We start from the raw sequence: 27436 nt of genomic DNA, 5'->3' as shown, positions 1-27436 counted from the left end.
GGACCACACACCCAGTCCATGTGTCCCACCTTGTGCCCCTAAGCTGAGGCCTGGCAGGTGCTCCTGTCAGAACCGGCCTGAGTCTGGGCTCCAAGTGAACCCCAGTCAAAAGCTCCAGGATCCCATGAGTCCTCCTTTGGCTGGTTTTCTCCACACCCAGCCCCCACCGCCAGCGCTGCCCCCACTTCATGCTGCCTCTAAAATGATCTTCGAGGACGTCTGATTTTGTGCATTTTGTATCAAATTATTCTTGTCATTGTTTTCATAATATATTGCCAGATTTACTCATAATTAAAGAAGTTAAAACAATGAAATGATCTTTTTGTCTATCAGATTGATAAAGGTTAAAAATCACTGGCCGGGTGCAGTGGCTTGCACCTGTAATCCCAGCACTTTGGAAGGCTGAGGCAGGCGGATCACCTAAAGTCAGAAGTTTGAGACCTGCCTGGCCAACATGACGAAACCCCATCTCTACTAAAAACACAAAAATTCGCCAGGTGTGGTGGCACACGCCTGTAGTCCCAGCTACTTGGGAGGCTGAAGCAGAAGAATCGCTTGAACCCAGGAGGTAGAGGTTGCAGTGAGCTGAGAACATGCCACTGCACTCCAGCCGGGGAGAAAAAGAAAAATTCCAAAAAAAAAAAAAAAAAAAAAAAAAAAAATTAGTATCAAGTGGTAGCTGAGAAATGGACATGAGTTTCAAAATAATAATACCAGCATCATTATTAACAATAAAACTACCGGGTACCATCTAAGATTTCATGTGTTTTTCTTTGTCCTTAGCTTATACCCTACTGGAGAATATATGATCAAAATACTGTGTTGTAGGGTCATTCGAAAGCAATTCATCTCTGTGTGATTTTGGAACTGACACGATGATACGCAGCTAGGTTCATCAGTTACTGTTTGTGTTGTTTAGAGATCACTTTGTTTCATTTTCCTTTTTGATTTGCCTTTGTTTTTTGTTTTTGTATAAATTTAATGGGTACAAGTACAGGTGTGTAGTTTTGTCAAATGGATTGGTTGCTCAGTGGTGATGTCTGGGCTTTGAGTGTAGTAGTGTACATTGTACCCATTAAGTAATTTCTCATCCCTCGCCCTCCTCTTCCTTTTTTTTTTTTTGTTGACAGAGTCTTGCTCTGTTACCCAGGCTGGAGTGCAGTGGTGCAATCTCAGCTCATGATTCTCGTGCCTCACCCTCCCAAGTAGCTGGGATTACAGGCATGCACCACCATGCCCAGTTAATTTTTTTTGTATTTTTAGTAGAGATGGGGTTTCACCATGTTGGCCAGGCTGGTCTCAAACTCCTGACCTCAAGTGATCCACCCACTTTGGCCTCCCAAACTGCTGACATTACAGGTGTCAGCCACCATGTCCGGCTAATTTGTTTGCATTTTTAGTAGAGAAGGAGTTTCACCATGTTGGCCAGGCTTGTTTCAAATTCCTGGCCTCAAATGGTCCTCCTGCCTCAACCTCCCTTTCAAAGTCTATTATTTTACATTCTGTCCCCATGTGTACACATTATTTAGCTCCCACTTAAAAGTGAGAACATGTGGTATCTGACTTTCTGTTTCTGAATTATTTCACTTAGAATAATGGCATCCAGTTCTGTCCATGTTGCTGCAAGAGACGTGATTTCATTCTTTTTTATGGCTGAGTAATATTTTTTAATGTAAAAATGTTGACATTTTCCAAAGTGAAAACTATAAAACAAGATACATTTGGAGAAGTCTAGAGTGTTTGCTTTATTCATGTTGTTTATGCGTTAAAATATAAGCACATTGTATACATATGCATATTTACACACATATCTAAAAGATAACATATTATATATACTTTTCCATACTTCTGAACAAGTGTCTCATCTCCATAACTAAAAGTTAGATGAGAGAGGCAAAGAACTCTTGTCTTAGAATTGACTTCATTGCACTATATAGCATTTCACACTGCGGTTCCAGGCCACAGAGTCCCTTGGGGTAGGGGGAGACAAAGGGTGTGGCTGACAGGGGGATCAATTCAACCACAGCAGCCATACTTCTGTTCCACATAGTTGGCATCCAAATTTGATCTGAAAAACAGTTTCCACTACTAAAAGAAAAATCCTAAGAGAAAATGACCACAAGCCAATTATCCACCCAAACCTGCTGATCCTGGCCTCCGGGAGAGGCTGTCTGGAGACCACATATTTCTTATTAACTTTACCATGATGAGATTATCTTACTGTCTGGGGTTGTCCAAACTTGAGCTCCAAGAAAACCCCTGTGTGTGTGGGGGGGGGAAATCCTCCTCCATTCAACAGTAGAGCAAAGGACCTCACCAATCATTTTGTCTACATCTTCATTTGAGGGAATCCTTCATGCCCATTTTATGAAACATCTTGAGCTCTGATTAAAGAGGCAAGAAAATACAAAGGAAATTGAAGAGACTATTAGAGATTGAAGCAAACTGTCATTTTGCCTGAGTATATAAAATTAAAAGTGCTTTCAAGGTGAGGTATTGAATTAGCTCAATAACTGCAAGCTCTTGGTGGGCACGGTGGCTCACGCCTGTAATCCCAGCACTTTGGGAGGCTAAGGCGGGCAGATCATGAGGTCAGGAGATTGAGACCATCCTGGCTAACATGGTAAAACCCCATCTCTACTAAAAATACAAATAATTAGCCAGGCGTGGTGGTGGGCGCCTATAATCCCAGCTACTTGGGAGGCTGAGGCAGGAGAATCACTTGAACCTGGGAGGTGGAGGTTGCAGTGAGCTGAGATTGCGCCACTACATTCCAGCCTGGGCAATAGAGAGAGACTCCCTCTCAGAAAAAAAAAATAATAATAATAATAATACCTGCAAGCTCCAGTGGAAGCTAGGTGTGCAGACTGACTTTATTTTGCTATTTGCCATACCTTCCTTCTGCCACTGGAAAAAATCACTCTTAGTTGTGCAAATGGAAAGGCAGTTGGCACAAATTCTATGCATACACAGACACACAACACGTAAGTCCAGGACTCCCTAGGTGTGTCATGACCATACCCCTGGTGTCTGGCACAATGCCTGGTGTATAGCAGGTAGGCAGTACATATTTTTGAAATGGATAAATGAATGTAAACATTTCTCCCCATCTTAAGCCAAATGGGTAGGCTCATCACTATTAATAGATTGCTAACTTCTGTCTCAGACCTTTTGAAGAAGTGATGTCAAAGTAGCATTTTTTATGGGTAGCATCTGCAATTTCCATATTTTATGGGTCAGAAGGCAGTTGTTCTGAGTATTTATTCCATGATGCTTTGAAACCTGAAGTGTATCTGTAGGACTGGCACCGCTGTAAGAAAGCCCTTTATGAGGTCATCATCCCCACTTGCCATCTCTCCCCAGATGCAGACATGCAAGCTTTTAAAAACACTTGAGAAGCCACCATGCCTCGCTTTGCAAGCCCTCTTTTAAGAAACGTCATTATCAGAAGTCAATTTGATGGCATCAAGAGGAAGCAATGCCTCCAGTATCTGAAAACACTGAGAACGCTGCAGTATGATGGATTTAAGACTGTATATTTCGGGGAAACCAATATCTCAGAAAGTCTAGTAACTGGGGAAGATATTAGTGATGGATATTTCATACAAACCCCAACTTGGTGTATTGTGCACGCTGCGGGTAGTCAAGGATGGGTGCCTTGGAAATATCGGATGTTCCTAAGAGATGAGCTGTGTATCAAACCAGAAGACAGCCTCTTCTCTGAGTTCTGTGATGTGGTGAGGAAGGCCTATGGAAAGTGTGTCATCGTGGTCAAAGAGAGAAGACAGCAGGAAGAGCAGAGGCCAAAGGAAGACAGAGAGGCTGAGGGCCAGTTCTATATCCCTACAGTCATTAACTTAGCAAGCATTGCGTGTTGCCCAGAGGTGGCCAAGTCCTATGGCCATGAACTACTCTCTCTGCCTTCCCCTTGTAATTATCTGAACCCTTTAGACTCAGCCTGGTCTTCTCTGAAATGGTTTATCATCAATAACAGAAAAGAGTTTTGTTTGCAGTCCATTGACAGTGTCTATTCTTACGAATGTATACTTTTCAGCAGTTTAATTAGCAAAGGAATTGAAAGGATAAACCCAAGCAAGTGGAGAACATTAACTAGCAAAGTACGGAGATGGGAAAACTACTATCTTGGGAAATTTTCCTAAGGGCGATTCCTCCAACAAGCAGTGAGGCTGCTACATGTCTGGTCTTTACCGTCAACTCTGTTGAGATGGATTCTACACCACTGCAGCCAAAGATACTTCAACAGCGACCCCACAGGGGCGCTGCAAGAACTTGCTTGTTCCTAAGGATGTTGGCAAGCACTTTGAGTTTACTAGAAGTTTCACTAAAATGTATTGGTAAGATAGGGGTCTCGACTCTTACCTTGTGAAGGCTGCTTTGAAGGCTTTGTCAAGGGGAGGATTAGTCTAACCCAGCCCAAAGGAGGATGGCGGTAAGCAGGGGTGAGCAGGCTGAAAGGTTGTGTGGTCAAAATTTAGGTCTGAGAAAAAAAGAGAACCAGTGTGCAGTCATCCCACAAAAAGCCCAAATTAAATAGCGTGCCAACCAGTTTCCACCCACCAAAGTCACCCACAGGCATCCAGCTTGCCATGTGTGAGGTATTGTCCAGATGGTCACCAAGCAAGACTCCCTCCTGCCGATTATCCTTCCTTCCTTGTCGGCAAAGTGGTGGAGGATGAGAGAGAGGCATCCGTGGAGGGAAGACTCCATCCGGACCCTCCAAGGGGAGTAGGTGGTCCCAATTAGGACCTGGAAAGTTATGACAGTGGTGGGTTCAAGTGGGCTATGGTGGGCAAAGGGGTGGCATGCATGGGGGTCTGCAGAGACCACTTATTCAGCCAATCTCCCCACTAACTCCAGGAAGCCCAGCAGGTCATTAGACTGTGCCGTGGAGTTTCATCTCGAAACCCTGTAGCTGAGCCACTTGCAGCTGGGACAACACCCCCCATGTAGGTTTGGGGCTGCTGCCGATGTCTGTTGTAAGAATTTGTCGTTGTCTTTTTCACTTTTATAGAAAAAGGCTTGACCCCCATTAAACATATCATAAAATTCACTCTTGGTTATGTATATTCAGACAGTAATTTTAGAGGTAATCATTCTGAGGCATGTAAAAAGAATAATTTATGGCTGGGCACAATGGTTCACACTTGTAATCCCAGCACTTTGGGAGGCCGAGGCAGGAGGACTGCTTGAGGTCACAAGTTCAAGACCAGCCTGGGCAACATAGCAAGACCTCATCTCTACAAAAATACTTAAAAATAGCTGGGCTGAGTGGCATGCATCTATAGTCCTAGCTACTTGGGAGGCTGAGGGAAGAGGATCACTTGAGCCAGAAGTTGGAGACTACAGTGACCTATGTTTGTCTACTGCACTCCAGCCTGGGTGACAAAGTGAAACTCTGTCTCTAAAAGAAAAGAAAAAAAAAAACCTTGTAAGCTTATATGGGATGTTGATAGTGGTGGTGGGTGGTGGGGCACCCACTCAATTCAGTCAAATCTGCATGAATCTAAAAAATGGCTGTAAAAAATAAGGTCTTTGAAAAAAATTTATGAACATTTCTGGACTGGGCACAGTGGCGTATGCCTGTAATCCTAGCAATTTGGGAGGCCAAGGTGAAAGGATTACTTGAGCTCAGAAGTTTGAGGCCAGCAACATGGCGAAACCTCATCTCCACAAAAAATACCAAAATTCGCTGGGCATGGTGGTGCACACCTATGGTCCCAGCTGCTCAGGAGACTGAGGTGGGAGAATCACTTGAGCCCTGGGAGGCGGAGGTTGCACTGAGCAGAGATCACGCCACTGCACTCCAACCTGGGTAACAAGTCAGACCCTGTCTCAAAAACAAAAGAAAAGAAAAGAGAGAGAGAGAGGGAGAGAGAGAAAGAAAGAATTTCTACCCAGAATTTCCTGACAGCCAAGTGCAGAAGGCATCCCATCCTTTGCTTGCCTTCTTTCCCTCCTGAACCTCCCTGTATTATTCAGAAAGACTTTGTCAGATGAAGGCGAATGTTCAGTGCTTTTCAGCAACTAAGTGGTGGACTTCCACAGTATTTTGTCATGGTTAAAAAGGGAATCCTGGTAACATTTTTCCTGGAGATTAATCACACCTCAAACAGCTGACCACTCAGAACTATAAAGTTTCCACTGTTGCAGGCCTCACTTGACAGTCAACAGTGCTATATTAGTTTGTCATGGCTATTGAAAACAAATTACCACAGGCTTGGTGACTTAAAACAAACAACAGAAATTAAACCAGGTATAGTGGCTGTGGTTGCAGCTGCTCAGGAGGCTGAGGCAGGAGGATCGCTTGTGCCTAGAAGTTTGAGGCTACAGTGAGTTCTGATCACACCACTGCACTCCAGCCTGGGTGATAGAGTGAGACCCTGTCACAGAAAGAAAGAGAAAGGGAGAAGGGAGAAAGGAGGGGGGCGAAGGAGGAGGGAGAGGGGAGAGAGAGTGAGAGAAAGAAGAAAGAAAGAGAGAAGAAGGAAAGAAGGGAGGGAGGGGAGAGGAGGAAGGTGGAGGGGAGGAAGGGAAGGAGGGAGGGAATGGAAGGAGGGAGGGAAGGAGGAATGGAGGAAGGGAAGGGAGGGGAATGGAGGGAGGAAGGGAGGGAAGGAGGGAACAGTGGCTGGGTGGCTCATTTACCAAATGTATTGGTAAGATAGGAGTCTCGACTCTCATTCATAGGTTCCAGGGAACAGAACCTTGATATCTTTGGTGGCCACTATTCAGCAAGCCACAGGTGCTAAAGGAAGTCTTGCTCTGTCAATAGAAATATTGCATTTCTCATTGGCAATTAACCCAGAAACAGCTTCTATTGTGTGGTATATTTGTGAGGTCTTTTTCCCTCAGGATTTCATGTACATTTTAGGATTTAAGTTCCTTGAGAGCTAACCATGGTACTCAAACTTCCCTGGTCACTTCAATGTGCTCTCATTGTGCCGGCCCATGTGTGGGTGGCCTGAGTTTTGGGAGATGAGTGGGTTTTGCCCTACATCCTGTTTTATGCCACGCCTCTCGGGGTTCTGGAATAATAGGCACCAACAGCTACACTCAGTGTGTAGCACCAACAGTGCTGGGCGCGGTGGCTCACTCCTGTAATCCCAGCACTTTGGGAGGCCGAGGTGGGCGGATCATTTGAGGTGGCAACAGACCGCCTGACCAACATGGTGAAACCCCATCTCTACTAAAATACAAAAATTAGCCAAGTGTGATGGCGAGCACCTGTAATCTCAGCTACTCAGGGGGCTGAGGCAGGAGAATCACTTGAACCCTGGAGGTGGACGTTGCAGTGAGCCAAGATTGTGCCACTGCACTCCAGCCTGGGCGACAGAGCGAGACTCCCTCTCAAAAAAAAAAAAAAAAAAAAAAAAAAAGATGTGGAAAACTGAGGCACAGAGAGAATCAACCCAGAATTCACACTTAGAGCCATTATTCATGCTGCCTCGCCACTAACACACAGCTATTAGAATTTAATTCTCTTAATCCTGTCAGTTGTTTTACAGGTAAGGAAACTAGGCGCTGGCAAGGACCAGGGCTGTGAGATTCTGAAGCCTGTGCTCCTCACCGCCGTGCTTAGCTCAGTTATTGAAGCTGAGCTTTTCCTTTTTCACCCCCGTCATTTCTATGTTGCAAGGCTCACCTCTGACCTCAGATGAGACACCAGTCGTCAAAATGGCCAACTCCCCCTGGACACCAGAAAATTTTATTTCCACATAATATTAAAGAGGAGACAGAATATCTTTTAAATACACATTATTTTGCAGCGATAAAAAAAAGGAATGTGTTTAGGTTAACAGCTAAAGATAAACCAACAGGAGCTATTTTTGTTTGAAAACTAAAGCAATTTAATAAAACAGATTTAGAGTTCTATTCCTTTGAGGCCTTGTAAAACTATTAGAAAAGAAGAAAGAAGGATCAAAAGGACTACGCTTTAATGTGCAATTTTGTTACATAAGATTGTATTCATAATTAAGAAATGTTGCTTTATACTAAACCTGAAAACTTCCCATAGAAAGTAATAGAAAATTAACCGGGCTTTTGGAATTGGATGGACCTAGTTGGAATCTTGAGTTTCTAGCTTCGTAGCTATATGTTCTGGATAAGTTGCTTTACTTCCTTGAGGCTCAATCAACTCCTTAATAAAATACAGTGGGACTTTTAAAATCACATAACCTGGCCGGGTGCAGTGGCTCACACCTGTAATCCCAACACTTTAGGAGGCCAAGGTGGGCAGATCACTTGAGGTTGGGAGTGCGAGACCAGCCTGGACAACATGGCAAAAACCCATCTCTACTAAAAATATAAAAATTAGCCTGGCATGGTGGCACATGCCTGTAATCCCAGCTACTCAGGAGGCTGAGGCAGAAGAATTGCTTGAACCCGGGAGGCAGAGGTTGCAGTGAGCCGAGATCGTGCCACTGCACTCCAGCCTGGATGACAGAGCAAGACTCTGTCTCAAACAAACAAACAAACAAACAAAACAAAACATCACATAACCTGCGCCAAGCCACTGCATCATGTCTGGCACCCACTGAGTGAGTGTCCATGCTAAGGTCGAAGCAAACATGTCCACAATTAGACCTATCATCACTGATCTCATTTCCTTTACATTCTTTGAGAAAAACTTTTGTTCCTTTTTATCACTGGCATCTAATGAGAGTAGACACATCTTAAGATACTTTGATCAGAGGAAACTTTGTTCTCTGGCATTTCCTTGAAGACCATCTGCAATATCTGCAATTGGTTAAGGAATTAATAATAAGAAGAGGTTTCTTCTGGTGGGAGTGGGACAGGACGGCTGGTGAGGACAGCCCACAGTCTCTTTGGGAGCAACCGTATTTAGAGCACTGTATTTAGTCAAGAGCGGGTGACCACAAGCAGCAACGCCGAGCTGAGCCACGTATCTCTAGACATGTCCACTAGAAGAGAGCTCCTGATGTTGGTGGCATTATTCTCCTTCTGAGTGGTTGGCTGATGGAACATCCCATCCTCTCTGACCTTTCCCATCACTAACACCCACAGCCCCTCTCCCTCCCACGGACCAAGGAGGCTTCCAAGGTGGAGGTACATTAGGAAACTGCTGTCCCTAGAAGGAGCCAAGAGGTAAATTAGCAAATGGGATTCGTTGGCCATTGGCTCAATCCAATTGGGTTGGATGGAGCCCCTGCCTGGCCAACTGGTGGCTGAGTTGCCCACCCAGGCAGTATACACCCTTCCATTTGTGATTGTGCTGCCACGTGCAAACCATCTTTACATGCTTGACCTCATTCAGTTCAGATGAACACTGTACAGTAGGGAGGGCAGTGATCATTGAGCTCATTTTACAAAGGCCAGGCTGGGGTCTAACCTGTACCTAACCACGTACATAACAGTAGTAACAGGAGGGTCAGGACCAGAATCCAAGTCTTCCTATCAGGAAGCCCTTGAGCCCATCTCTATCTGGCTCCATGTTTCAGCTAAAACTGGTGAATTATGAATAGATCACAGAGATGCCAACGAAATAGAAGCTACACCACTACCACCACCACCAAAAATAAGAAGTATCAAGGTATCAGTTCAGGGGTGAAATAATGGATCCATAGTCATTGAGAGCCCAGGATCCTATCTTTTTACTCCATTGTCCTAGACTTGGTTCAGGTCTCAAAGACAGCTCTGAGTCCAAAGTGGCTGTGGAACAAGCCATTGCATTAGTATTCCAGCAGCCAAAAAGGAGAAAGGGAGGAAGAAGGGCCCATCCTGTCCCTTTTAAGGATCCTTCCAGCAATGCTGGCCTCTGTCACCATCGTGTCACTGTGATGTCTTGAAGATTTTATGTCCCAGACTTCGAAGTACAAAAATTCTTGCTAGTCCTCTCTTTACTCTTTACTTGGCTCAGACTCGAAAGCACAGCTGTGAAGAGTCCAGTCCCAGTGAGACCATGAGGGCTGGTGCCTGTCTCTGCCTCCCACCAGCTGGGTGACCTTAGGCAGGGCCTCTCTGCCTCAGTTTCCTTATCTGTGAAAAGGGGATAATGATACCATTACCCTCCATGCAGGTTGCTGTGAGTTCTTGGGGAGTAAGGGCTGAATGATTTGCTGCCGCACACACTCTCTCCTGCCCCTCCTCCCACCTACCCCCATGGCTCCTTCCCAGGCTGGGCTCCTGCTGCCTCTCCCTCTACCCATCCTTTACAGCGTAGGTCTCAAAAGGAGGGTCAAGAATTGCCTGGGGATGTTCGTATCACAAATTCCTGGTCCTTCTCCCGTAGGTTCTGATGCACTGGACCTGGAATCCAGCCCAGGAGTCTGCATTTTATTTTTAGTTTTTAGTTTTTTTGTTTTGACACCGAGTCTCACTCTTTTACCCAGGCTGGGGTGCAGTGATGTGATCTCGGCTCACTGCAACCTTCACCTCCCGGGTTCAAGCAATTCTCCTGCCTCAGCCTCCCGAGTAGCTGGGATTACAGGCATGCAGCACCACACCCAGCTAATTTTTTTTTTTAGTAGAGACAAAGTTTCACCATGTTGGCCAGGCTGGTCTCAAACTCCTGACCTCAGGTGATCCTCCTGCCTCGGCCTCCCAAAGTGCTGGGATTACAGGCATGAGCCACGGCACCAGGCCAGGGTCTGCATTTTAAACAGCCTCTCCTGCTTGCTCATGTTTGAACATCCATCCTCCTTTCTCTTCTCCTGGACTCTCCGCCGTCCATCCTCTGGCTTCACTGTGACACAGATGAGACCTGCACCGGGGAGCTCCCTCACGGTGTGACGGTGTGTGTGTTTCCGGCAGTGGCGCAGGAGCTCTCCAATGTCAGGCCTGGGTACCTGCCACCTCTGCCTGTGGGGCCCGGCACAGAGCAGGGCACTAAGCAAACCTCCAGAACATTTGTGTACTCAGCTCAGGGTGAGGGAGGGAACTCTAAAGATCCAGGCATCTGGAAGGCTTCGGGAATGAGACATTGACAGCTATGTTTCCCTATAGACAGAATTTGAAGAAAGCTTGGGCAGAGGCAACTCCTTTGAAAGAATCCCAGACTCTTTGAATTATTTGGTTTCTGAGATTCCTCATGTACGTCTGGGTTATGTATGTACTTGTTAAACAGACTGTGAAACGGCTGAACCTCTTCTTCATGCCTGAGGTCATCACGAGGAGCATAACATCATCACACGCGGCATCCCATGTGGGACGCTGTGGCTGCTGCAGTGTCTGGCACATGAAGAGCACACGGTGAGTTCTCAAGTCTGCTTCTCAAAGACCGTCCCTCTTGCTCAAAGGTATTTCTGCTGCTGACAAGTCTTTCTTCCTTCCCGTTTCTAGTATGTTGTAAGCGTGAAAACCAAACAAATGTGTTCGGAATGTGTGAATGTGTGTAATATGATCAAGCAGGATGTGCATGAGAGACTCTGGGGCTCTCCGTGGGTGGAGAATGCGGATGTCGGCTTCTGGCCTTGCAACACATCTCAGGTCCTTTGTGTTTGTTCTCGGTCATGGTCCAGAGGGTTGTGGGATCACTGTGGTCCAGGTGGGGTCCTGCTAGTGGGCTTTACCAGTCTCTACAACCAGCAGTGCATGCATCTGACCAATAATTTAACATCAAACTACACATCTACCGACTTTATGTACCTAAGAAGTGGAATGATAGCAAGAACTCCACCTTGAAAACCCCTAACCTCTGAGCCTTCAGAGACCGATGTGAATAATAACTCCATCTCCTGCGTGGCCTGCCTTACTTCAGTTAAACTCCTTCTTTATTGAAAAAAACAAACAAAAAAACTCAGAACATAAAAAACGAACAAAATCCCTTCGATTAGTGATTAATCGTCTCCCCCTAGTGGTCGAAGAGTGTATAGGAAAAGTATCAAAGCAAAAACAAAACTCCCAAATGCTCTTCACAAAAAACCTACACCCAGCCTGGGCAGTGCAGCGTGACCCTTGTCTCAACTAAAAATAAAAAAATTAGCAGGGCCTAGTCCCAGCTCCTCGGGAGGCTGAGGTGGGATGATAGCTTGAGCTCAGGAGTTCGAGGCTGCAGTGAGCTATGATTGTACCGTTGCACTCCAACCTGGGGGACACAGCAAGACCTCATCTCCAAAAAAACAAAAACAAACAACAGAAAAGCCGTGGGCACCGCTGGCATGATCAGTGGTTTAGTCCAGCCCTTATGTCATCTTCTACCTAATTTTCCAAGATGGCCAGATCTTCCACAAATTCCAAAGTGTAGCTTTAAATCCCAAAGCCTAGAAGAGCACTTGTGTTTAGCACATGAGTGTCTACTGGTCAGCAGATCCCCCGCCTTGGACTTCTGAGGCACACAGGTGGGCTCCCACGACTGCCCCGGGGCCAGCTCACCTGGACGCACACAGCCTCCCTCCACCCTAACAATGAAAACACTCTGAAACACTCTCACAGGGCTCTGGCACCTGTAGGAGGAAAAGAGGAGAAAGGAGGGTATGGAGGACAGCCTATGAGGGGACCCGGGGTCGGGGGTAGCTGGCCGAGGCACCCAGTGCTGGGGACCCCACCTCCATAGCAGATGTTTCTGCACCACCTTGTCCTCTGTGGAAGCCACTCACCTGGGAATTCCCAGCTTGAGATGGCGGGGGAGCTGTGGGTTTACAAACCACCCCCCTTTACAACATGGGGTGGAGGGTGCTGTGTAAGAGAAAGAGAAAGAGATATACAATTTGACTTATTCCAAAGGCCACGACACCTTTTTTTTTACAAAGGCATTTTATTTTAGTAAACAAAATACTGGTTCTTTTATTTATTTTTCTAATTTCAATTTTAATTTTTTTTTTTTTTTGAGACAGAGACTTGGTCTGTTGCCCAGACTGGAGTGCAGTGGTGCAATCTAGGCTCACAGCAACCTCCACCTCCCGGGTTCAAGCAGAGAATTCCTGCCTCAGCCTCCTGAGTAGCTGGGATTACAGACGTGCACCACTACACCCGGCTAATTTTTGTATTTTTAGTAGAGATGGGGTTTTACCATGTTGGCCAGGCTGGTCTCAGACTCCCGACCTCAGGCGATCCACTTGCCTTGGCCTCCCTAAGTGCTGGGGTTTCAGGTAAGAGCCAGCATACCCGGCCAGGACTGGTTCTTTTAAAAACATGGACAAATTCACACTATTGTAAGTGCAAGGTCTAGGTTGGGAGTTTATCCTCTGACAATGTATTCAATAATTAAGTATTTCTTCTCTTTCTTCTCAGCTGGAGTCCACTCAAGCTGACATTTACATGGCAGAATCTAGAAGGGAAAACCAAAGGGATGAGTAGGAAATGTTTGATAAGAGTATACCTGAGGTTTACTGCTCAGCATAAAGACCTCTGCTCAGCCATTTAAACTTAACAAGCGGACACCACTCAAGTCGATTGCTCAAGTCTATTTATTAACGAATGTATCACAGTTTCCCTTCCATCTGAAACACCCCACCCCCCTTTTATTTTTTACTTTTTTTGAAACAGAGTCTCTGTCGCCCAGGCTGGAGTGCAGTGGCGCAATCTTGGCTCACTGCAACCTCTACTTCCCAGGTTCAAGTGATTCTCACGCCTTGGCCTCCCGAGTAACTGGGATTACCGGTGCGTGCCAGCACGCCCAGCTAATTTTTATATTTTTAGTACAGACAGGGTTTCGCCACATTGGCCAGACTGGTCTCGAACTCCTGACCTCAAGTGATCCACCCGCCTCGGCCTCCCAAAGTGCTGGGATTACAGGTGTGAGCCACCGCGCCCAGCCTGAAAACCCTTTTAGTTTGAAGGAAGTCTCTAGTCTTTAAGAAGCTGCCAGCCTACAGAAGAAGCCCAGCTCCCTGAGCTGCTTCTAAGCCATCCAGCCCTGACTTAACTGCAGGGCTCTGGTGATGCTTGTGGGAGGGACAACGCCTTTATGATCTTCCATCTCATCTTTTCTTCCTTTGATCAGTTTAGCACACAAAATGGGGATTGTCAGGAATATAAATTCAATCAGCAACATTTTAATCTAAACTGCCTTCCCTCACCCTTTTTAATTTCTCTCCTCCCCATCGTAATGCCTACTCCTAAATTTCAGTCAATAAAACACCTTAAAAAAAAAAGAAAGTAAGTAACTTCTTCTATCTAGCAAAAGCCTACAGTTCACTGAGGACCAGCAAGTGCGCAGATGCCAGAAGGGGTGGGTAACAGAGAGCGAAGCGTCCCTACGAGCTCACTTGCCTGTATTCAGGAAGGTAGTGCAGCTTGGGCTTGGCCGTGCTGATTGAATGCATTTGACCTGGGATCGATTTCTGGTTCTGTTCTTCACCATGTAGAGTGAGCCATTCTTTCAATCTGAACATGCCTCACAGAGTCATCAGGGCTGAATAACACGGTTGTGCATGAAATGCTTAGCAAAGTCCCCAGCACAGAATAATCACTCAGTAGGTGTTGCTACTATTCCTCATCAGTAGGCCTTTAGCCTCAACAAGCCTGACGGCACTGCAAAGGTATTCCTACTGACAGAAGCGTGGAATCTCAGAGTGGGCTGGGTTTGGGAGGCCACTTAGCCCAGTGGTTCCTACCTGTTGCTGAGAAGACAACCTAAGGATTATCTAATGGGTTTTCAAAAGAGCAGAGGCTGGGCACAGTGGCTCACGCCTGTAACCTCAGCACTTCAGGAGGCTGCGGTGAAAGTATCGCTTGAGCCCAGGAGCACAAGACCAGCCTGGGCAACACAGCAAGACCCCTTCTCTACTAAAAATTGTTTTAAAAACCTCGCCGGCATGGTGGCATGCTCTTGTAGTCCTGGCTACTCGGGAGGCTGAGGTGGGAGGACTGCCTGAGCCCAGGAGGATGAGGCTGCAGTGAGCCAAGATTGTGGCACTGCACCTCTCTAGCCTAGCTGACAGAGTAGGATCCCATATCCTAAAAACAACAACAAAAAACCCAGACACCCAAACCTAACCAGAGCCATTATGGAATCTCTCTGGGCTGAAGCCTGGGAATCTTCATTTAAACAAACACCTGGGCAATTCTGATCATTAGCCAGGTTTGGGAACCACTGACCTAGAACCCCACCACCACCACATTTGAATCCTTTTTTTTTCAGACAGGGTCTCGCTCTGTCACTCAGGCTGGAGTGCAGTGGTGTGATCATGGCTCACTGCAGCCTTGAACTCCTGGGCTCAAGCCATCCTCCACCTCAGTCTCCCAAGTAGCTGAGACTACAGGCATGTGCCACCACACCCAATAAGCGTGAGGCTAAGCTTTTTTTTTTTTTTTTTTAAGTTTTTGTAGAGATGGGGTCTCACTATGTTGCCCAGGCTGGTCTTGAACTCATGGGCTCAAATGATCCTCCCACCTCTGCCTCCCAAAGCACTGGGATTACAGGCATGAGTCACCACACCTTGCTGAATCCTCTGATTTTTAAAGTACAGCACTCAACCTGCAAAGTGAAGAAACGGCATCAACACACTGGAATCAAGGTAATTGTGAATTGTCATGTGTTAAATCTGTAGGGGCTTACCAGTAACTTTCTGGTACTTTGATGTACTGTAACTCCCCAAGTATGTTCTAAGCCCGCCAGTGTGTACTGTGATAGGCACTAGGTGACAATGATGACTGCACCCTCAAGCCTAGTGAGGAGGTCCTTGGGAAGAACCTAATAAGCAAGGCCAAAGGCCATGGTGGCAGAGGAATGGCCTGTAGGGGGATGGGGAGTGGAGAGAAGTGGCAAATGAGGTCTGGGTTAAGACCAGACTGGGAAGGGATTTATTTGTCATACCATGCAGTCAGACTTTATCTTAAAGATAACAGGGTTTCTTAATCTTGGAATTTCAAATGACCTTTAAGATATGGGATCCTACTCTGTCACCTAGGCTAGAGTGGGGCAGTGGCACAATCTCGGCTCACTGCAGCCTCAGCCTCCTGGGCTCCATCAATCCTCCCACCCCAGCCTCCTGAGTAGCCAGGACTACAAAAGCATGCCACCACATTGGCTAGATTTGTAAAACAATGTTTAGTAGAGAAGGGGTCTTGCTGTGTTGCCCAGGCTGGTCTTGTACTCCTGGACGCCTCACTTCTGCAAACTTCTCCCCACACACAAACGCAGACGGTTTTAGCATGTGTGCTTCTCTGGGAAGAAGGTCCACAGCTGTCATTAAGTCCTCAATTTTTAACCCAATACCTGGCAAGAACCACTGCCACTGCAGGTTTCGAGAAGGATGAACTCATCCTCCGTGCGCCTTGGCTCAGCAGCACTCAGATCCCAGGACCAGGATCTGTACACCTGGCCCTTTATGGAGCGGTTCTACCTTAGAACAGGTGAGAGGCCACATGCCCCCACGCAGCCCTTCAGACCCGAAGGACAGGGAAGTCTCAGACCTCTCTCGTTCACTGGTCGGTCACGCTGACCCACTGGCCAGCTCCCACTTGCAAGGCCGGGTACTGTGGACTCACCTTCAGTTATCTTTTTTCTCTGATTGCTTCTTCCTTTCAGCCTCCAGTTTTTGTTGTTTTGCTTCCAATCTTTTTCTTTGGTATATTTTCACTCCAGCAAATGCCAGGCAGAGAATTAATGTTTTTGCTGCCAAGATATACAGCAGCAGGGGCACATGCTCAAGAACCTTCAAGAAGAAAGAAGCCATGTTAACTAAATGTTCCATCACTGACATGGGAGGTTTCTCTTATGTTCCTTCAGTCAACAAATATTTACTTAGCACCTATTCTGCAACAGGCACGAGGATAGGGGGCTGGGGCTACATGGGAGACCAGGCAGAAAAGGTCTCTATCCACATAGGACCAACAGTCAAGTTACAGCTCTGCTCTTTGCTGCTTGCTTGCAACTGGCTTCATGGAGGGGATCACCAGTCATCTACAGGCGTGATAACTCTGGTCTCTCACAGCTCAACCGTGCAACCTGCTGATCACCCAGGCCCTTGCTTCTGAGGCAGCAGCCAGATCCAGTGAAAGGAGCTGGAGCCCGGAGGCCTGGGTCACAGCTCTACTTTGCCACCGACTGACTGTGACCTGGGTCAGGCAATGAGCTCTTTTCTTGCTTGCTTTCTGAGCTCCTGCCCCTTCATCTGCAAAGTAAGAGTGAATCAGACCTTGCTTCTGGAAACTGCAGCTTTAGTATTCTGGGATTTTCTTTTGCTTCTAGAGACTCATTAGCAATGGCAATTGACGGTAAAATAAAACACAACAGAAGTCAAAACATTAAAACATAGCTACTTCCTAACTGCTCTTGCAACCCCATTCACTAAAATAAAGTCTAGGGAAAAACTATGGATTTGAATTACTCACTCTTTGCACTAGTAGGTTTTTGTGTGTGTGAAATTCTATATATTGCAATAGTACCTCAAAGCAAATATTAGTTCCATACACATGGTTCGTATGACCTGAATGATAATCATGTACTTTTTGTGTGATTAAAAATTCCCTCCCAAATAGTGAAAAGGTATGCTTTGCTTGAGCAATCATTATTTTAGAGGACCAGGTAGGATTTTATCCCAATGAAATCCTTATTTCTGCCAATCACTTATTATATGAAATACGAATGAGATTCCACCACGGGGGATACATGTGCACCTCCCTCTTATAGTCTAACCGAAGTTGATCTGAACCTAGTTAGTGTGCACAACATGTTCATAGGACCAGGGGGTGGAAAGAACTTCCAAGGGGACCTAATCGACCCGCTGTTTATATGAGCAAGGAAAGTAGAGCTCCTGGAGGTTGAACGGTTGAGGCGTCCCACAGCTCCCTCGTGAGGAGCCAGTTGGAAGGACAGTCTAACCCCGGGGCCAGTCTCCCTTCCACTGAAGCCTGATTTTCAATAAACTGCAATTCATGAAATCACAATGTATGTAGATAAATGTTCCTATGATTGTATCGAAACTCTTTATGACTCAGAACTAGATGTGGATTTCACACTTAGAAGCTGTAGCATCAGCTGCTGTAGACTGGGAACTCACGGCGTGCAAACTGCCTTACGCGGCTCTCTCCCTTCTGCCCTTAGCCACCTCCAGAAGCAGATGGCTCGTCCTGACTGTGGGGGAGCTGAGAAAATGCAGAGGCGGGGAGGCCAGCAGTCAGCGAGGCAGGGCCCGACCCAGCTCCAAATGCTCCAAAGCCCAACTCTGTAGCATCACACTGTCCTGTACTGTATATGATTCATTCCTCACACCCATCCACTTCACATTTACAATATGCAAATACACTATGGCTCGGCTACTGAATTTTCCAGAGGCAACTGGACTCGCTACCTCTGAAATCATTTAACTGGTTATGTATGGATATTTGCAGAAGGGATATAGCATGATATGATAGAAATACAATGAAAATCATGGGAGGAGGCAGGGATGCAAATACTTAAATCGTTGCAATTTTACTAAAACAGTAAGAACACAAGAACACTCAGTAATTAGCTAATAGTTTTCAACCATGAAATTGTTTTAACAGTAAAGAATAAGCACGACACATGTACTTCAGAAAGATCACTCTGGCATCAGTATAAAAGACTGAAAAAGTTCCGAAAGTGAAACTTTTCAACTTTTTACTCTGGTAAATATAAGTAGCTTTAAACATTGACTTCGTTTCCAGGCTCTTCTTCCCTCAGACCTAGGCTAATCCCATCCCTCCAGTAAACCTTGAAATCCTGTTTCCTTGAAGGTTTGCATTTTAGAGGTGAAGGTTTGGTGCCATGCCTACAAACCAGCTATGAAAAGAATGTTGTTGTATAAACTTCTTTTTGTTTACTAGGATTTTCCAGGCTACCTGACGCACTGACTCACACTGGGAAAAGCTACTCTCTTCCAGCTTTCTCAGTCTCTCTGAATAAACCAATGGGGCCCTATTATTATTATTATTTTTCTCAAGACGGAGTCTTGCTCTGTCACCCAGGCTGGAGTACAATGGCACCATCTCGGCTCACTGCAACCTCCTGGGTTCAAGCAATTCTCCTGCCTCAGCCTCCCGAGTAGCTGGGATTACAGGCACGTGCCACCACGCCCGGCTAATTTTTTGTACATTTAGTAGAGGCAGGGTTTCACCATGTTGGCCAGGCTGCTCTCCAACTCCCGACCTCATGATCCGCCCGCCTCGGCCTCCCAAAGTGCTGGGATTACAGGTGTGAGCCACGGCGCCTGGCCAGGGCCCTATTATTAATATAATGAAGACCACATTACTGCCCATAGCTATCTACAATCCAAATAGGAAACTTAGCTTTAGCAATTGCAGGAATGTACTCTCTCATCCAGAGGTTAGAAAATGCGTGGAAATGGAAACATATCAGCCATTGGACGCCGGTGGGAGGTTTCAGTGTTCACTTTGTTTTACAGGCAGTGGAGAGGCACGGCAAGAGGCAGAAGTGTGGACTGAGAAGGATGCAGCACAAGGGCAGCAGGGGTCAAGAACATTCATAGGGTAAAGCGAAGGGCTCCAGAGCCCCTTCCTGCCCCCTCTTAGGCACTAACCTTCAGTGGTATGAAACCCCTTCCTCCAATTTCCTTTGAACAAATCCCTTACATCTCTTGAAACATACAGACCTTCGGGGAGGAAAATGAATGCTGCCAGGGTAGACTGGATCTACATGAATTTTTTTTTGAGACTCCAACCAGGCTGGAGTACTGTGGCATGATCACGGCTTCTCACAGCCTTGACCTCCCAGGTTCAAGCCATCCTCCCACCTCAGCATCCCAAGTAGATGGGACTACGGGCACATGACACCAAGCCCAGCTAATTTTTTCTGATTTTTTGGAGAGATGGGGTCCCACTATGTTGCCTAGGGCTGGTGTTGAACTCCTGGGCTCATGTGATCTTCCCACCTCAGCCTCCCAAAGTGCTAGGATTACAGGGGTGAGTCACCGTGCCTGGCCCAGATCTACATTAACTTTTAAAAACAAAACCCTAATACCTGTGAAATGGGAATAACTAAGTTTTTTTTGGGGGTAGTCTGCATCCCATCATCAGGCTGGAGTGCGGTGAGTGCGATCTTGGCTCCTGCAAGAGCTCCGTTACGCCATTCTCCTGCCTCAGCCTCGGTAAGCTGGGACTACAGGCGCCACCCGCCCAGCTAATTTTTGTATTTTTTAGTAGAGATAGGGTTTCACCGTGTGTAGCCAGATGGTCTCAATCTCCTGACCTCGTGATCCGCCCGCCTCAGCGAATAACTAAGTTTTTAAATAATGGGGCCACACTTGTTGCTAATGCACAGGTAGCATTGTAGACTGTCACTGCTGGCCATGGCCCACTGAGCCAGAGGGGGAAGGCCACCAGATGCACCGGGGGCTACCAAACCTTCCACCTTCCGCAGCTCTCTGCAATCAGGGCCATGTCTTTCTTTTCCTTTTGAGACAGGATCTCACTCTGTTGCCCAGGCTGGAGTGCAGGGGCATGATCTCGGCTGACTGCAACCTCCACTTCCCAGGCTCAAGCAATTCTCCAGCCTCAGCTTCCCTAGTAGCTGGGACTACAGGTACGCATCTCCATGCCCAGCTAACCTTTGTATTTTTTTGTAGAGACAGGGTTTCGCCACGTTGTCCAGGCTGGTCTCGAACTCCTGAGCTCAAAGTGATCTACCTGCCTCGGCCTCCCAAAGTGCTGGGATTACAGGCATGAGCCACCGCGCCCGGCCTGGGGCCATTCCTTTCTAACACTACATGAGATGGGGCTGTGTTTAAACACAAAGCTGCTCCCTGGAAGCCACGGTGCAGAAGCTGGGAAGGTTTGGGCAGATTTTGTTCCTGATGGCAGAAAAAACTGTCACAAGCAAGACTGGCCCGAGTGGTCACGTGGGTTGGTGTCACTCACAATTAAAGAGGAAAACTCCCCACGCATTGCGTTTGACCAGTGTGCACCAGCCCTGCCTGGAACTTGTGAGAAGTGCAAATTCTCAGGCCCCAGCCAGATCTACCCAATCAGAAACTCTGGAGTCGGGCTCGAAATCCTTGCCTTAACTAGTGCTCAGGGGTGAGAAACACAGCCTTGAGGCATTAGGTTTAATGCTTTGAACCTTAGCCCTTAGTACCAGTTACTACCTCTCTCCTCTACTGACTTAGCCACTGCAGTGGGCGAATGGCCTCCCTAAACCTCGGCCCACACTGTGTTCCGCTCCTTCCCCTCTCCATCCTCTCACTGCCTCTTCTTTCCTTCCCAACCTTTCCACCGTGAGCTCTGATCCTCAAGGCATTCTAAACAAACTCTCCTATATGTTCCAACCCTTCACAGAACACTCACTCTGCATCTTTAACTTACACCGGGTCCTGGGCCCTCGGCCCTCCTGCAGGGCCTGCCAAGCCCCTCGCCCCACAGAGCTGGGGAAGATGGGAAAGCTACCTTCCTGCCTCCCGGATCCTGCTTCCAGACCTTTCCAGTTTCTCCTTGCGATAGAAAACCACTGGATGTTCTGAAGAAAATGCTTATAATAATTGAAAAAAACACACAGAATAAGATCCTATGTATGGAAACACGCCACACATATATACAGAAAAAGTGAATATACCGAGATTGTTAATAGTAGCCATTTCTAGATGGTGAGACGATGTACAACTTTTGCTTGATTTTAGACTTTGCAAAGTGACTACAATAAACATTATTTTAGTGGCTGCTCTCTTAAACAACCTCCACCTCACCTTATTGACTTCCGGGACTTACAACGACCTTCTCCTTTCTCTCGGTGAAACCTGATTGCTGACCTACTCCCTGGCTGCCCTTGAACTTCTGCTCCCGCCAGTTGAACCTAATGTTTCACAGGGGTCAGGTGTGTTTACTCGCCAACCAGTTTATTTAAGTTGTACTTGGTGCTATGTTCCATAACTTATTTAAACATCACACTTGTGAAATATGACTGTATAAAGCAAGAGTTTTTATGAAAACTAAGTTGAATGCTTTGAAAGACTCAAGTTTGAGTTGGAAAAAAAATGCTGTTGGCAAGACAACTGTGAAAGGTGAGGGAAGAGCGTGAAATGCTGGAAAGATTCTGTGTGTGCACTGCTCATAAGATCTTAATCCACTGTCTCAGTCAATGCAGGCTCCTAGAGCAAAGGACCACAGACGGGATGACTTATTGAAGAGGTGCTTATCACAGTTTGGAAGGCCGGAAGCCTGAGGATCAGGGTGCAGTACAGGGGGTTCTAGCGGGGCCCTCTTCCAGACTGCCGACGGTTGGCTTCTTGTTGTACCCCCAACACGGCAGAAAGAGGGTAAGAGAGCGCTCTGGAGCCCTTTTAATACAGTCACTCTTCCAAACATTAGGGCTCCAGCCTCATCACCTAATTACCTCTTATAAGCTCCAACTCCAAATATTATCACACTGGGCACTATGGTTGCAACACATGTACTTGGAGAAACACAAATATTCAGTCCACTGCATCTACTTTAAAGGAACCAAAATGGCCCGAGCACGGTGGCTCAATCCTGTTATCCCAACACTCTGGGAGGCTCAGGCGAGAGGACGGCTTGAGTCCAGGAGTTCAAGATCAGCCTGGGCAACATAGTGGAGCCCTATCTCTACAAAAAAAAAAAAAGCATAAAAAAAGAAAGCACAATGCAAAATTGCAGGTAAAGCTTTAAAGGTATATAGTTTTTATAACAAAAGTGAGGAAGATTTGAAGTTAGTGGAAGTACACTCAAAGAAAAGGCCTGGCCTTCTTCCAGAAGTCCAGTGAGTAAATGTACATTTACGTTTTAACTTAAAATGAAACATAAATATTATGCTTTCACCTACTTTTTCTTTTTAATCAGTCTACTTGTATAGAACTGTTATTCTGAATTTTCACAATCAGAAGGAAGAAAAACACCCCAAGCCATAAATATTTAAAACTACACTCACCTTCCAGTTCATGGTAGACTGTGAATTCACTCCTGATCAACACAAACCCCCAACAGACAAGTACATGAGAGGCAGCTGGAAGGTCAAGTCCAGGGAGCTGGAAGGTCTGATCTGGGCAGGAAGAAACAGGACAGTTTGGAGTTCCTAGGGCAGACCAGCTTAGAAAGGTGTCTCTCTGATGGAGAGAGGGCATGGGAACAGAAAGCCAACTCCGCAGAGAGGTGGGCTGTGTCCTTGACAAGGCGATTGAGAGACTGGTGGGAAGTGGATGGGCTGGGCGAGGGCCCAGACAGGCCTGGCCCTTGCTGAGCAGAAAGCTCTCCTCAGCAGCTCTCTGTAGCCCCCAGCAGCACAGCATCTCTCCTGAGGGAACATGAGCTCCCATCCCATTCATCTGTGGACCTAAGAGCCCAAGTCTAAAATCCGTCCCTCCACCTGCCTCTAGACCGAAACACAAGCTCGTTTGGGAGTGAGTCTTTGTCAAGTCCTCTGAGTGTCAATTAAGTTCAATTTGGTTTTTCAAAGATGATCTGGGAGCAAGGGAATAAGGGATAGGGCAGAAAAACTGTCGGATGCAATTCAGATGCAGAATCTTCTCTAAAGCTTGAGGGAGACCTAGTAGAAGATGGGGAAGGAAGTGATATCAGAGAGGATGGTGAACTGTGAATTCCAGAGTTGCAGAACTGTTCTTTAGATTCTGATTTTTTAAATAACAGCACTTTGGTTCAGAGGGTTAATGACTTACCCCAGGTCATACGCCACACCGTGGCATATGGAAGGAAGAAGGCAGGGCAGGCAGCCCAAGCCTTGGGATTCCCTCCAAGGTCTTGTAGGTCACTACTCTTAGAATATGACACATACCCCAAGAAGACTTGAGCTCTGGATGAAGAACCTACACCCTCTGGTAAGTGACTTTCCACTGGGGCTTCAGTCCCATCTGTAGGTGAAGAAAGGCGTCAAGCAGATCGTGTTCACTGCCCCTACGTTTTCTGAAATTCAGTGCTTTATAGCACAATAATCATAGCTTAACTTTTTTGTGTCAGACACAAAAAGGTGGCTAAAGTGCTTAGACGGGTTAAGGCATTTAGCCCTCACAACTACCCCATGAGACAGCTTACTGCCTCCACTTTAGAGAGGAGGACATAAAATTTACGTAACACATCGAGGGTCTCACAGGGGGGCCTGGGATTCGAACCCATCCAGTCTGGCTCCAGGGCTCTAACCTTGGCACTATCCTGACACAGGCAGAGAGCTTTGCATTCAAAAGTCAGGGAAACACTTCTGAAATGTACTTACCATCATAATTAAGAAAAGTGGCTGAAAATGTCAGAGGCCTTTAGAACGGGGAGAAGATGAACTTCAGGCAAGATGTTTTTTTAAAAACTTTCAATTACAAAGATCTCCCATCTATTCAAGATTATAATATCTTGAAAATAAGCTAGCAGTTGGCACAAGGTAGCCAAGTTTTCCCCATGACTTCTTCAAAGTCAGATAAGGTAGCGATAGGAATTTAAATCGTAGCTCTGTTTAACTGTAATGATGGTGGCTGAACGTGCTCGTTACCTTCATGTGTAAATGGCCCACTTGTCTTTAAAGAGCAGCAGATTCTGACCTGCCCTAAAGAAATATGCTGCTAACATGCTATAACCTGTTGCTACAATTTTCACTTTGAGTATCTCTAATAATCTTAGTGAATAGCTATGTTGTATATTAAAATGTTAAAGGTCTTACAAATTTTATTTTTACAATTTCTGCTTTAATTGAGTTGTATACAGATATAGTAGATGAGTCTGGCTGTTCCCTGAAAATTTTCTGAGACAAAACTGCATACCCAGTGAATTGATGTACGTAGAATATTGATTCCCAAAGTCAAGAACAAGAAATAGGTCCAACGATCTTACAGGAGGAAATGAATGAAAAACCATCCAGCGGTCTGGCCCTCTGGAAAACACGTGCTATGTGCACTAGCAGTGTGACCTTGGACAAGTCACTTGGCCTCTCTCAGCCTCAACTTGCCCATCTGTAAATTCTCTTGCAGATTAGACTGTAAACATTAAGCACCACGGCCAACACATAGAAAGCACTGAATGTCAGCCATTCTTGTTATGTTAAATCTCTCTCCTTCCATGACTGGACACGCCAAGCTGAAGGATATAGGCTAGTGACATCCAGGGCAAAACGCAGTCATTCCAAGACAGCAGGGCAGGGAATAAAGATCAGTAGCCTGAGGACCAGGAGAACGGGAGATCTGAGCTCTACTCTTGGTGGCACCCATGGAGTGGCATATGACCTGGGGTAAGTCATTAACCCTCTCAACCAAAGTGCTGTCATTTAAACAATCAGAATCTAAAGAACAATTCTGCAACTCTGGAATTCACAATTCACCATCCTCTCTGATATCACAGAACCTGACTGCCAAAATATACTGGCAGCTACCTCAACTTCATACCTGGAGTGATAAAATTCAAGCTCTTTAGGAAAGAAACATATTTAATCCGCAATAGCAGCAGAAGGGCTGTAGTGAGGTGGGAGTCAAGAGGGTGAACCACCCTGATCTGCCCTGCTCATTTCCACCCACTCCCTCTGAATTACCACTTTTCCCCACCTCCCTTCAATTACATGCCCAAGCCAGCCATTTTCATAGAGCCTTTGGCAAATGAGAAGAAAAAAGCTAAAAGTATCACTCTGCTGCCATATGTACACCCAATGCAATATTAGAAAACAGGCCGGGCGCGGTGGCTCAAGCCTGTAATCCCAGCACTTTGGGAGGCCGAGACGGGCGGATCACGAGGTCAGGAGATCGAGACCATCCTGGCTAACACGGTGAAACCCCGTCTCTACTAAAAAATACAAAAAACTAGCCGGGCGAAGTGGCGGGCGCCTGTGGTCCCAGCTACTCGGGAGGCTGAGGCAGGAGAATGGCGTGAACCCGGGAGGCGGAGCTTGCAGTGAGCTGAGATCCGGCCACCGCACTCCAGCCTGGGCGACAGAGCCAGACTCAGTCTCAAACAAAAAAAAAAAAAAAAAAAAAAAGAAAACAGGCAGCTGGTATCTGAGGCTTGAACTGCAAAAGCCAACAAGGTGGGGACGTTTTTGAGGGGCATAAAATCTATGAAGTACGGGAAATTTTTAACTTTCCCTGGAACTATCCACGATCTTAGCTTAAAACACAAAAGTAACAAGTGGCTTAGATACAACTCCAAATATTTCTATTTCCTTCACTGCAAGAATACCCTGTCTTCCTTTGTCAGGTTTCTCTTAGAAACAAAAAAGCTATTCGCTTATTTTGATTAGACCAACTAAAGCAATATGGATAACGTGTCGTCCACAATCTATTAATACCTTTTCTTCTTGGCACACCTAACAAATTCAAGGATCAGTCTACTGCTTGCTGTCTCCTTCCAGTCACTAATCACGCTGCGCCCTCTGTCTGAACTTTCTGAAACTGTTCTCATTCCCGGTCTCTACCCTTTTCACCCAACCCTTCACCCAATCATAAGGAGGGGTAGGTCCAGGGAGGGGGCTGCCAGGTGAACCTTGGGCATGACTTGGCCCTCTACACGGGGGCCTTGACCTTCAAGAAACCAGCCCTGCCCGATCTCAGCTGCCCAGACTCCACAACTCAACATTTCAGGGATCCGCCAAGAAGCGATGACAGGTGTCTGCGTCTCTCCCTGCTGGAAGTCCAGGCCCCAGAGGGCAACGTCGGTGCCTGTGCTCGCTGTGCAACCCTGGGCGAGTCGCTGAACCTCTCTGGGCCTCAGCTCCTCCTGGGTAACCCGGGGGCCAGTTCAGGGTCCTCTCCCCACCCCCTTCCCCCAACACTCAGGGAGCAACACTTGCCCTCCCCACCCCCCCATCCCCCAAAGCGGAAGATGAGGGCCAGGGGCTGTCATCGCTTCCCCCACCATTCCAGAGGATTGCTCGTCCCCCTAGACCCGCCGGAGACCAACACCTTAGCCTTGAACCAATCATGGGCCCCGCCCGGGCCACGTGCCAGCCGGAACATGCTGCTCAGCGGGCTGACGGCGCCCGACTGCCGGGTCCGGCTGGGGCGCCCCGCTGTGGGTCCTGGCGGCCTTCACCTTCCGGATCCCCGCCCCGGCGCGACCGGGCGCCCGCCGACTTTTGTCTAGGAGGGAAAACGCGAGCGCAGGGCCGGCCGCGAGATCGCAGCACCCCAAAGAGCTTTTGGAGTTTGGGTCACACCCTCCTAACCCAACGTCACACACTTACTGATCCCGGTGGCTGAGCCTTCCGCGCCAGGCCGCACACAAACCACGACTTCCACCGTCCTGCCGGGGAAAACTACATGTCCCGAAATGCACCACTTCGTGCGCAGGCGCAATGGGCCAGTGCAGCCGACCTGGGTGCACTACTCCGTGCTCAGGCGCAGTGGGCTCGGGCAGCCGTCCTGGGGCGCGCCGCTCCATGCGCAGGCGCAATGAGCCCAGGCGGGCAGCCCTGGCCAGCAGCTGTCGGTCCTGTGGCGGGAGGCTGAAGTCGACGTAGGACCCGGTGGGGAGGCGCTGGGGTGTGGATCGGGTGCCTTTGTCAAAGCCTGACGGTGTGTTCTCGCTCTGAACTCACCTGAGCTGGAGGGTGGGTTGTCGCGGGACCTCTCCGCCTTCCGCTGTCTCGCATTACCTGGGTGTC

At 47.1% G+C, this 27436-nt stretch overlaps 2 protein-coding genes across 7 annotated transcripts; one reads left to right on the top strand and one right to left on the bottom strand.

Moving 5' to 3' along the window:
- Positions 1 to 1724: 1724 nt before the first annotated feature.
- SMIM11A (small integral membrane protein 11A) lies at positions 1725 to 27132 on the bottom strand. 6 transcript variants are annotated; one of them, XR_002520830.2, is made up of 5 exons: positions 27017 to 27132; positions 22781 to 22891; positions 16411 to 16577; positions 2318 to 2384; positions 1905 to 2068 (listed from the first exon to the last, which is right to left on the bottom strand). XR_002520830.2 is itself a non-coding variant. In XM_021935534.2 (4 exons), the coding sequence occupies exons 2-3, from the start codon at positions 22790 to 22792 to the stop codon at positions 16413 to 16415; spliced, it is 177 nt and encodes a 58-aa protein (XP_021791226.1). In that variant the 5' UTR covers positions 22793 to 22891; positions 27017 to 27132; the 3' UTR covers positions 1725 to 2384; positions 16411 to 16412. The 6 variants fall into 6 exon arrangements, 5 of the variants coding, with proteins under 5 accessions (XP_021791226.1, XP_009200559.1, XP_003895575.1 ...); XM_021935534.2 differs by having other exon boundaries at positions 1725 to 2384; XM_009202295.4 differs by lacking the exons at positions 1905 to 2068; positions 2318 to 2384 and adding an exon at positions 4283 to 4767.
- FAM243A (family with sequence similarity 243 member A) lies at positions 3306 to 4359 on the top strand. The gene has a single exon (XM_003895527.4). The coding sequence runs from the start codon at positions 3405 to 3407 to the stop codon at positions 4158 to 4160; it is 756 nt and encodes a 251-aa protein (XP_003895576.1). The 5' UTR covers positions 3306 to 3404; the 3' UTR covers positions 4161 to 4359.
- Positions 27133 to 27436: the final 304 nt, after the last annotated feature.

This window comes from Papio anubis, chromosome 4 (genome assembly GCF_008728515.1).
Source record: "Papio anubis isolate 15944 chromosome 4, Panubis1.0, whole genome shotgun sequence".
In the NCBI taxonomy this organism is placed as follows: domain Eukaryota; kingdom Metazoa; phylum Chordata; class Mammalia; order Primates; family Cercopithecidae; genus Papio; species Papio anubis.
The sequence above is the reverse complement of the archived record's forward strand: the minus strand, read 5'-3'. Positions and strand labels throughout refer to the sequence as shown.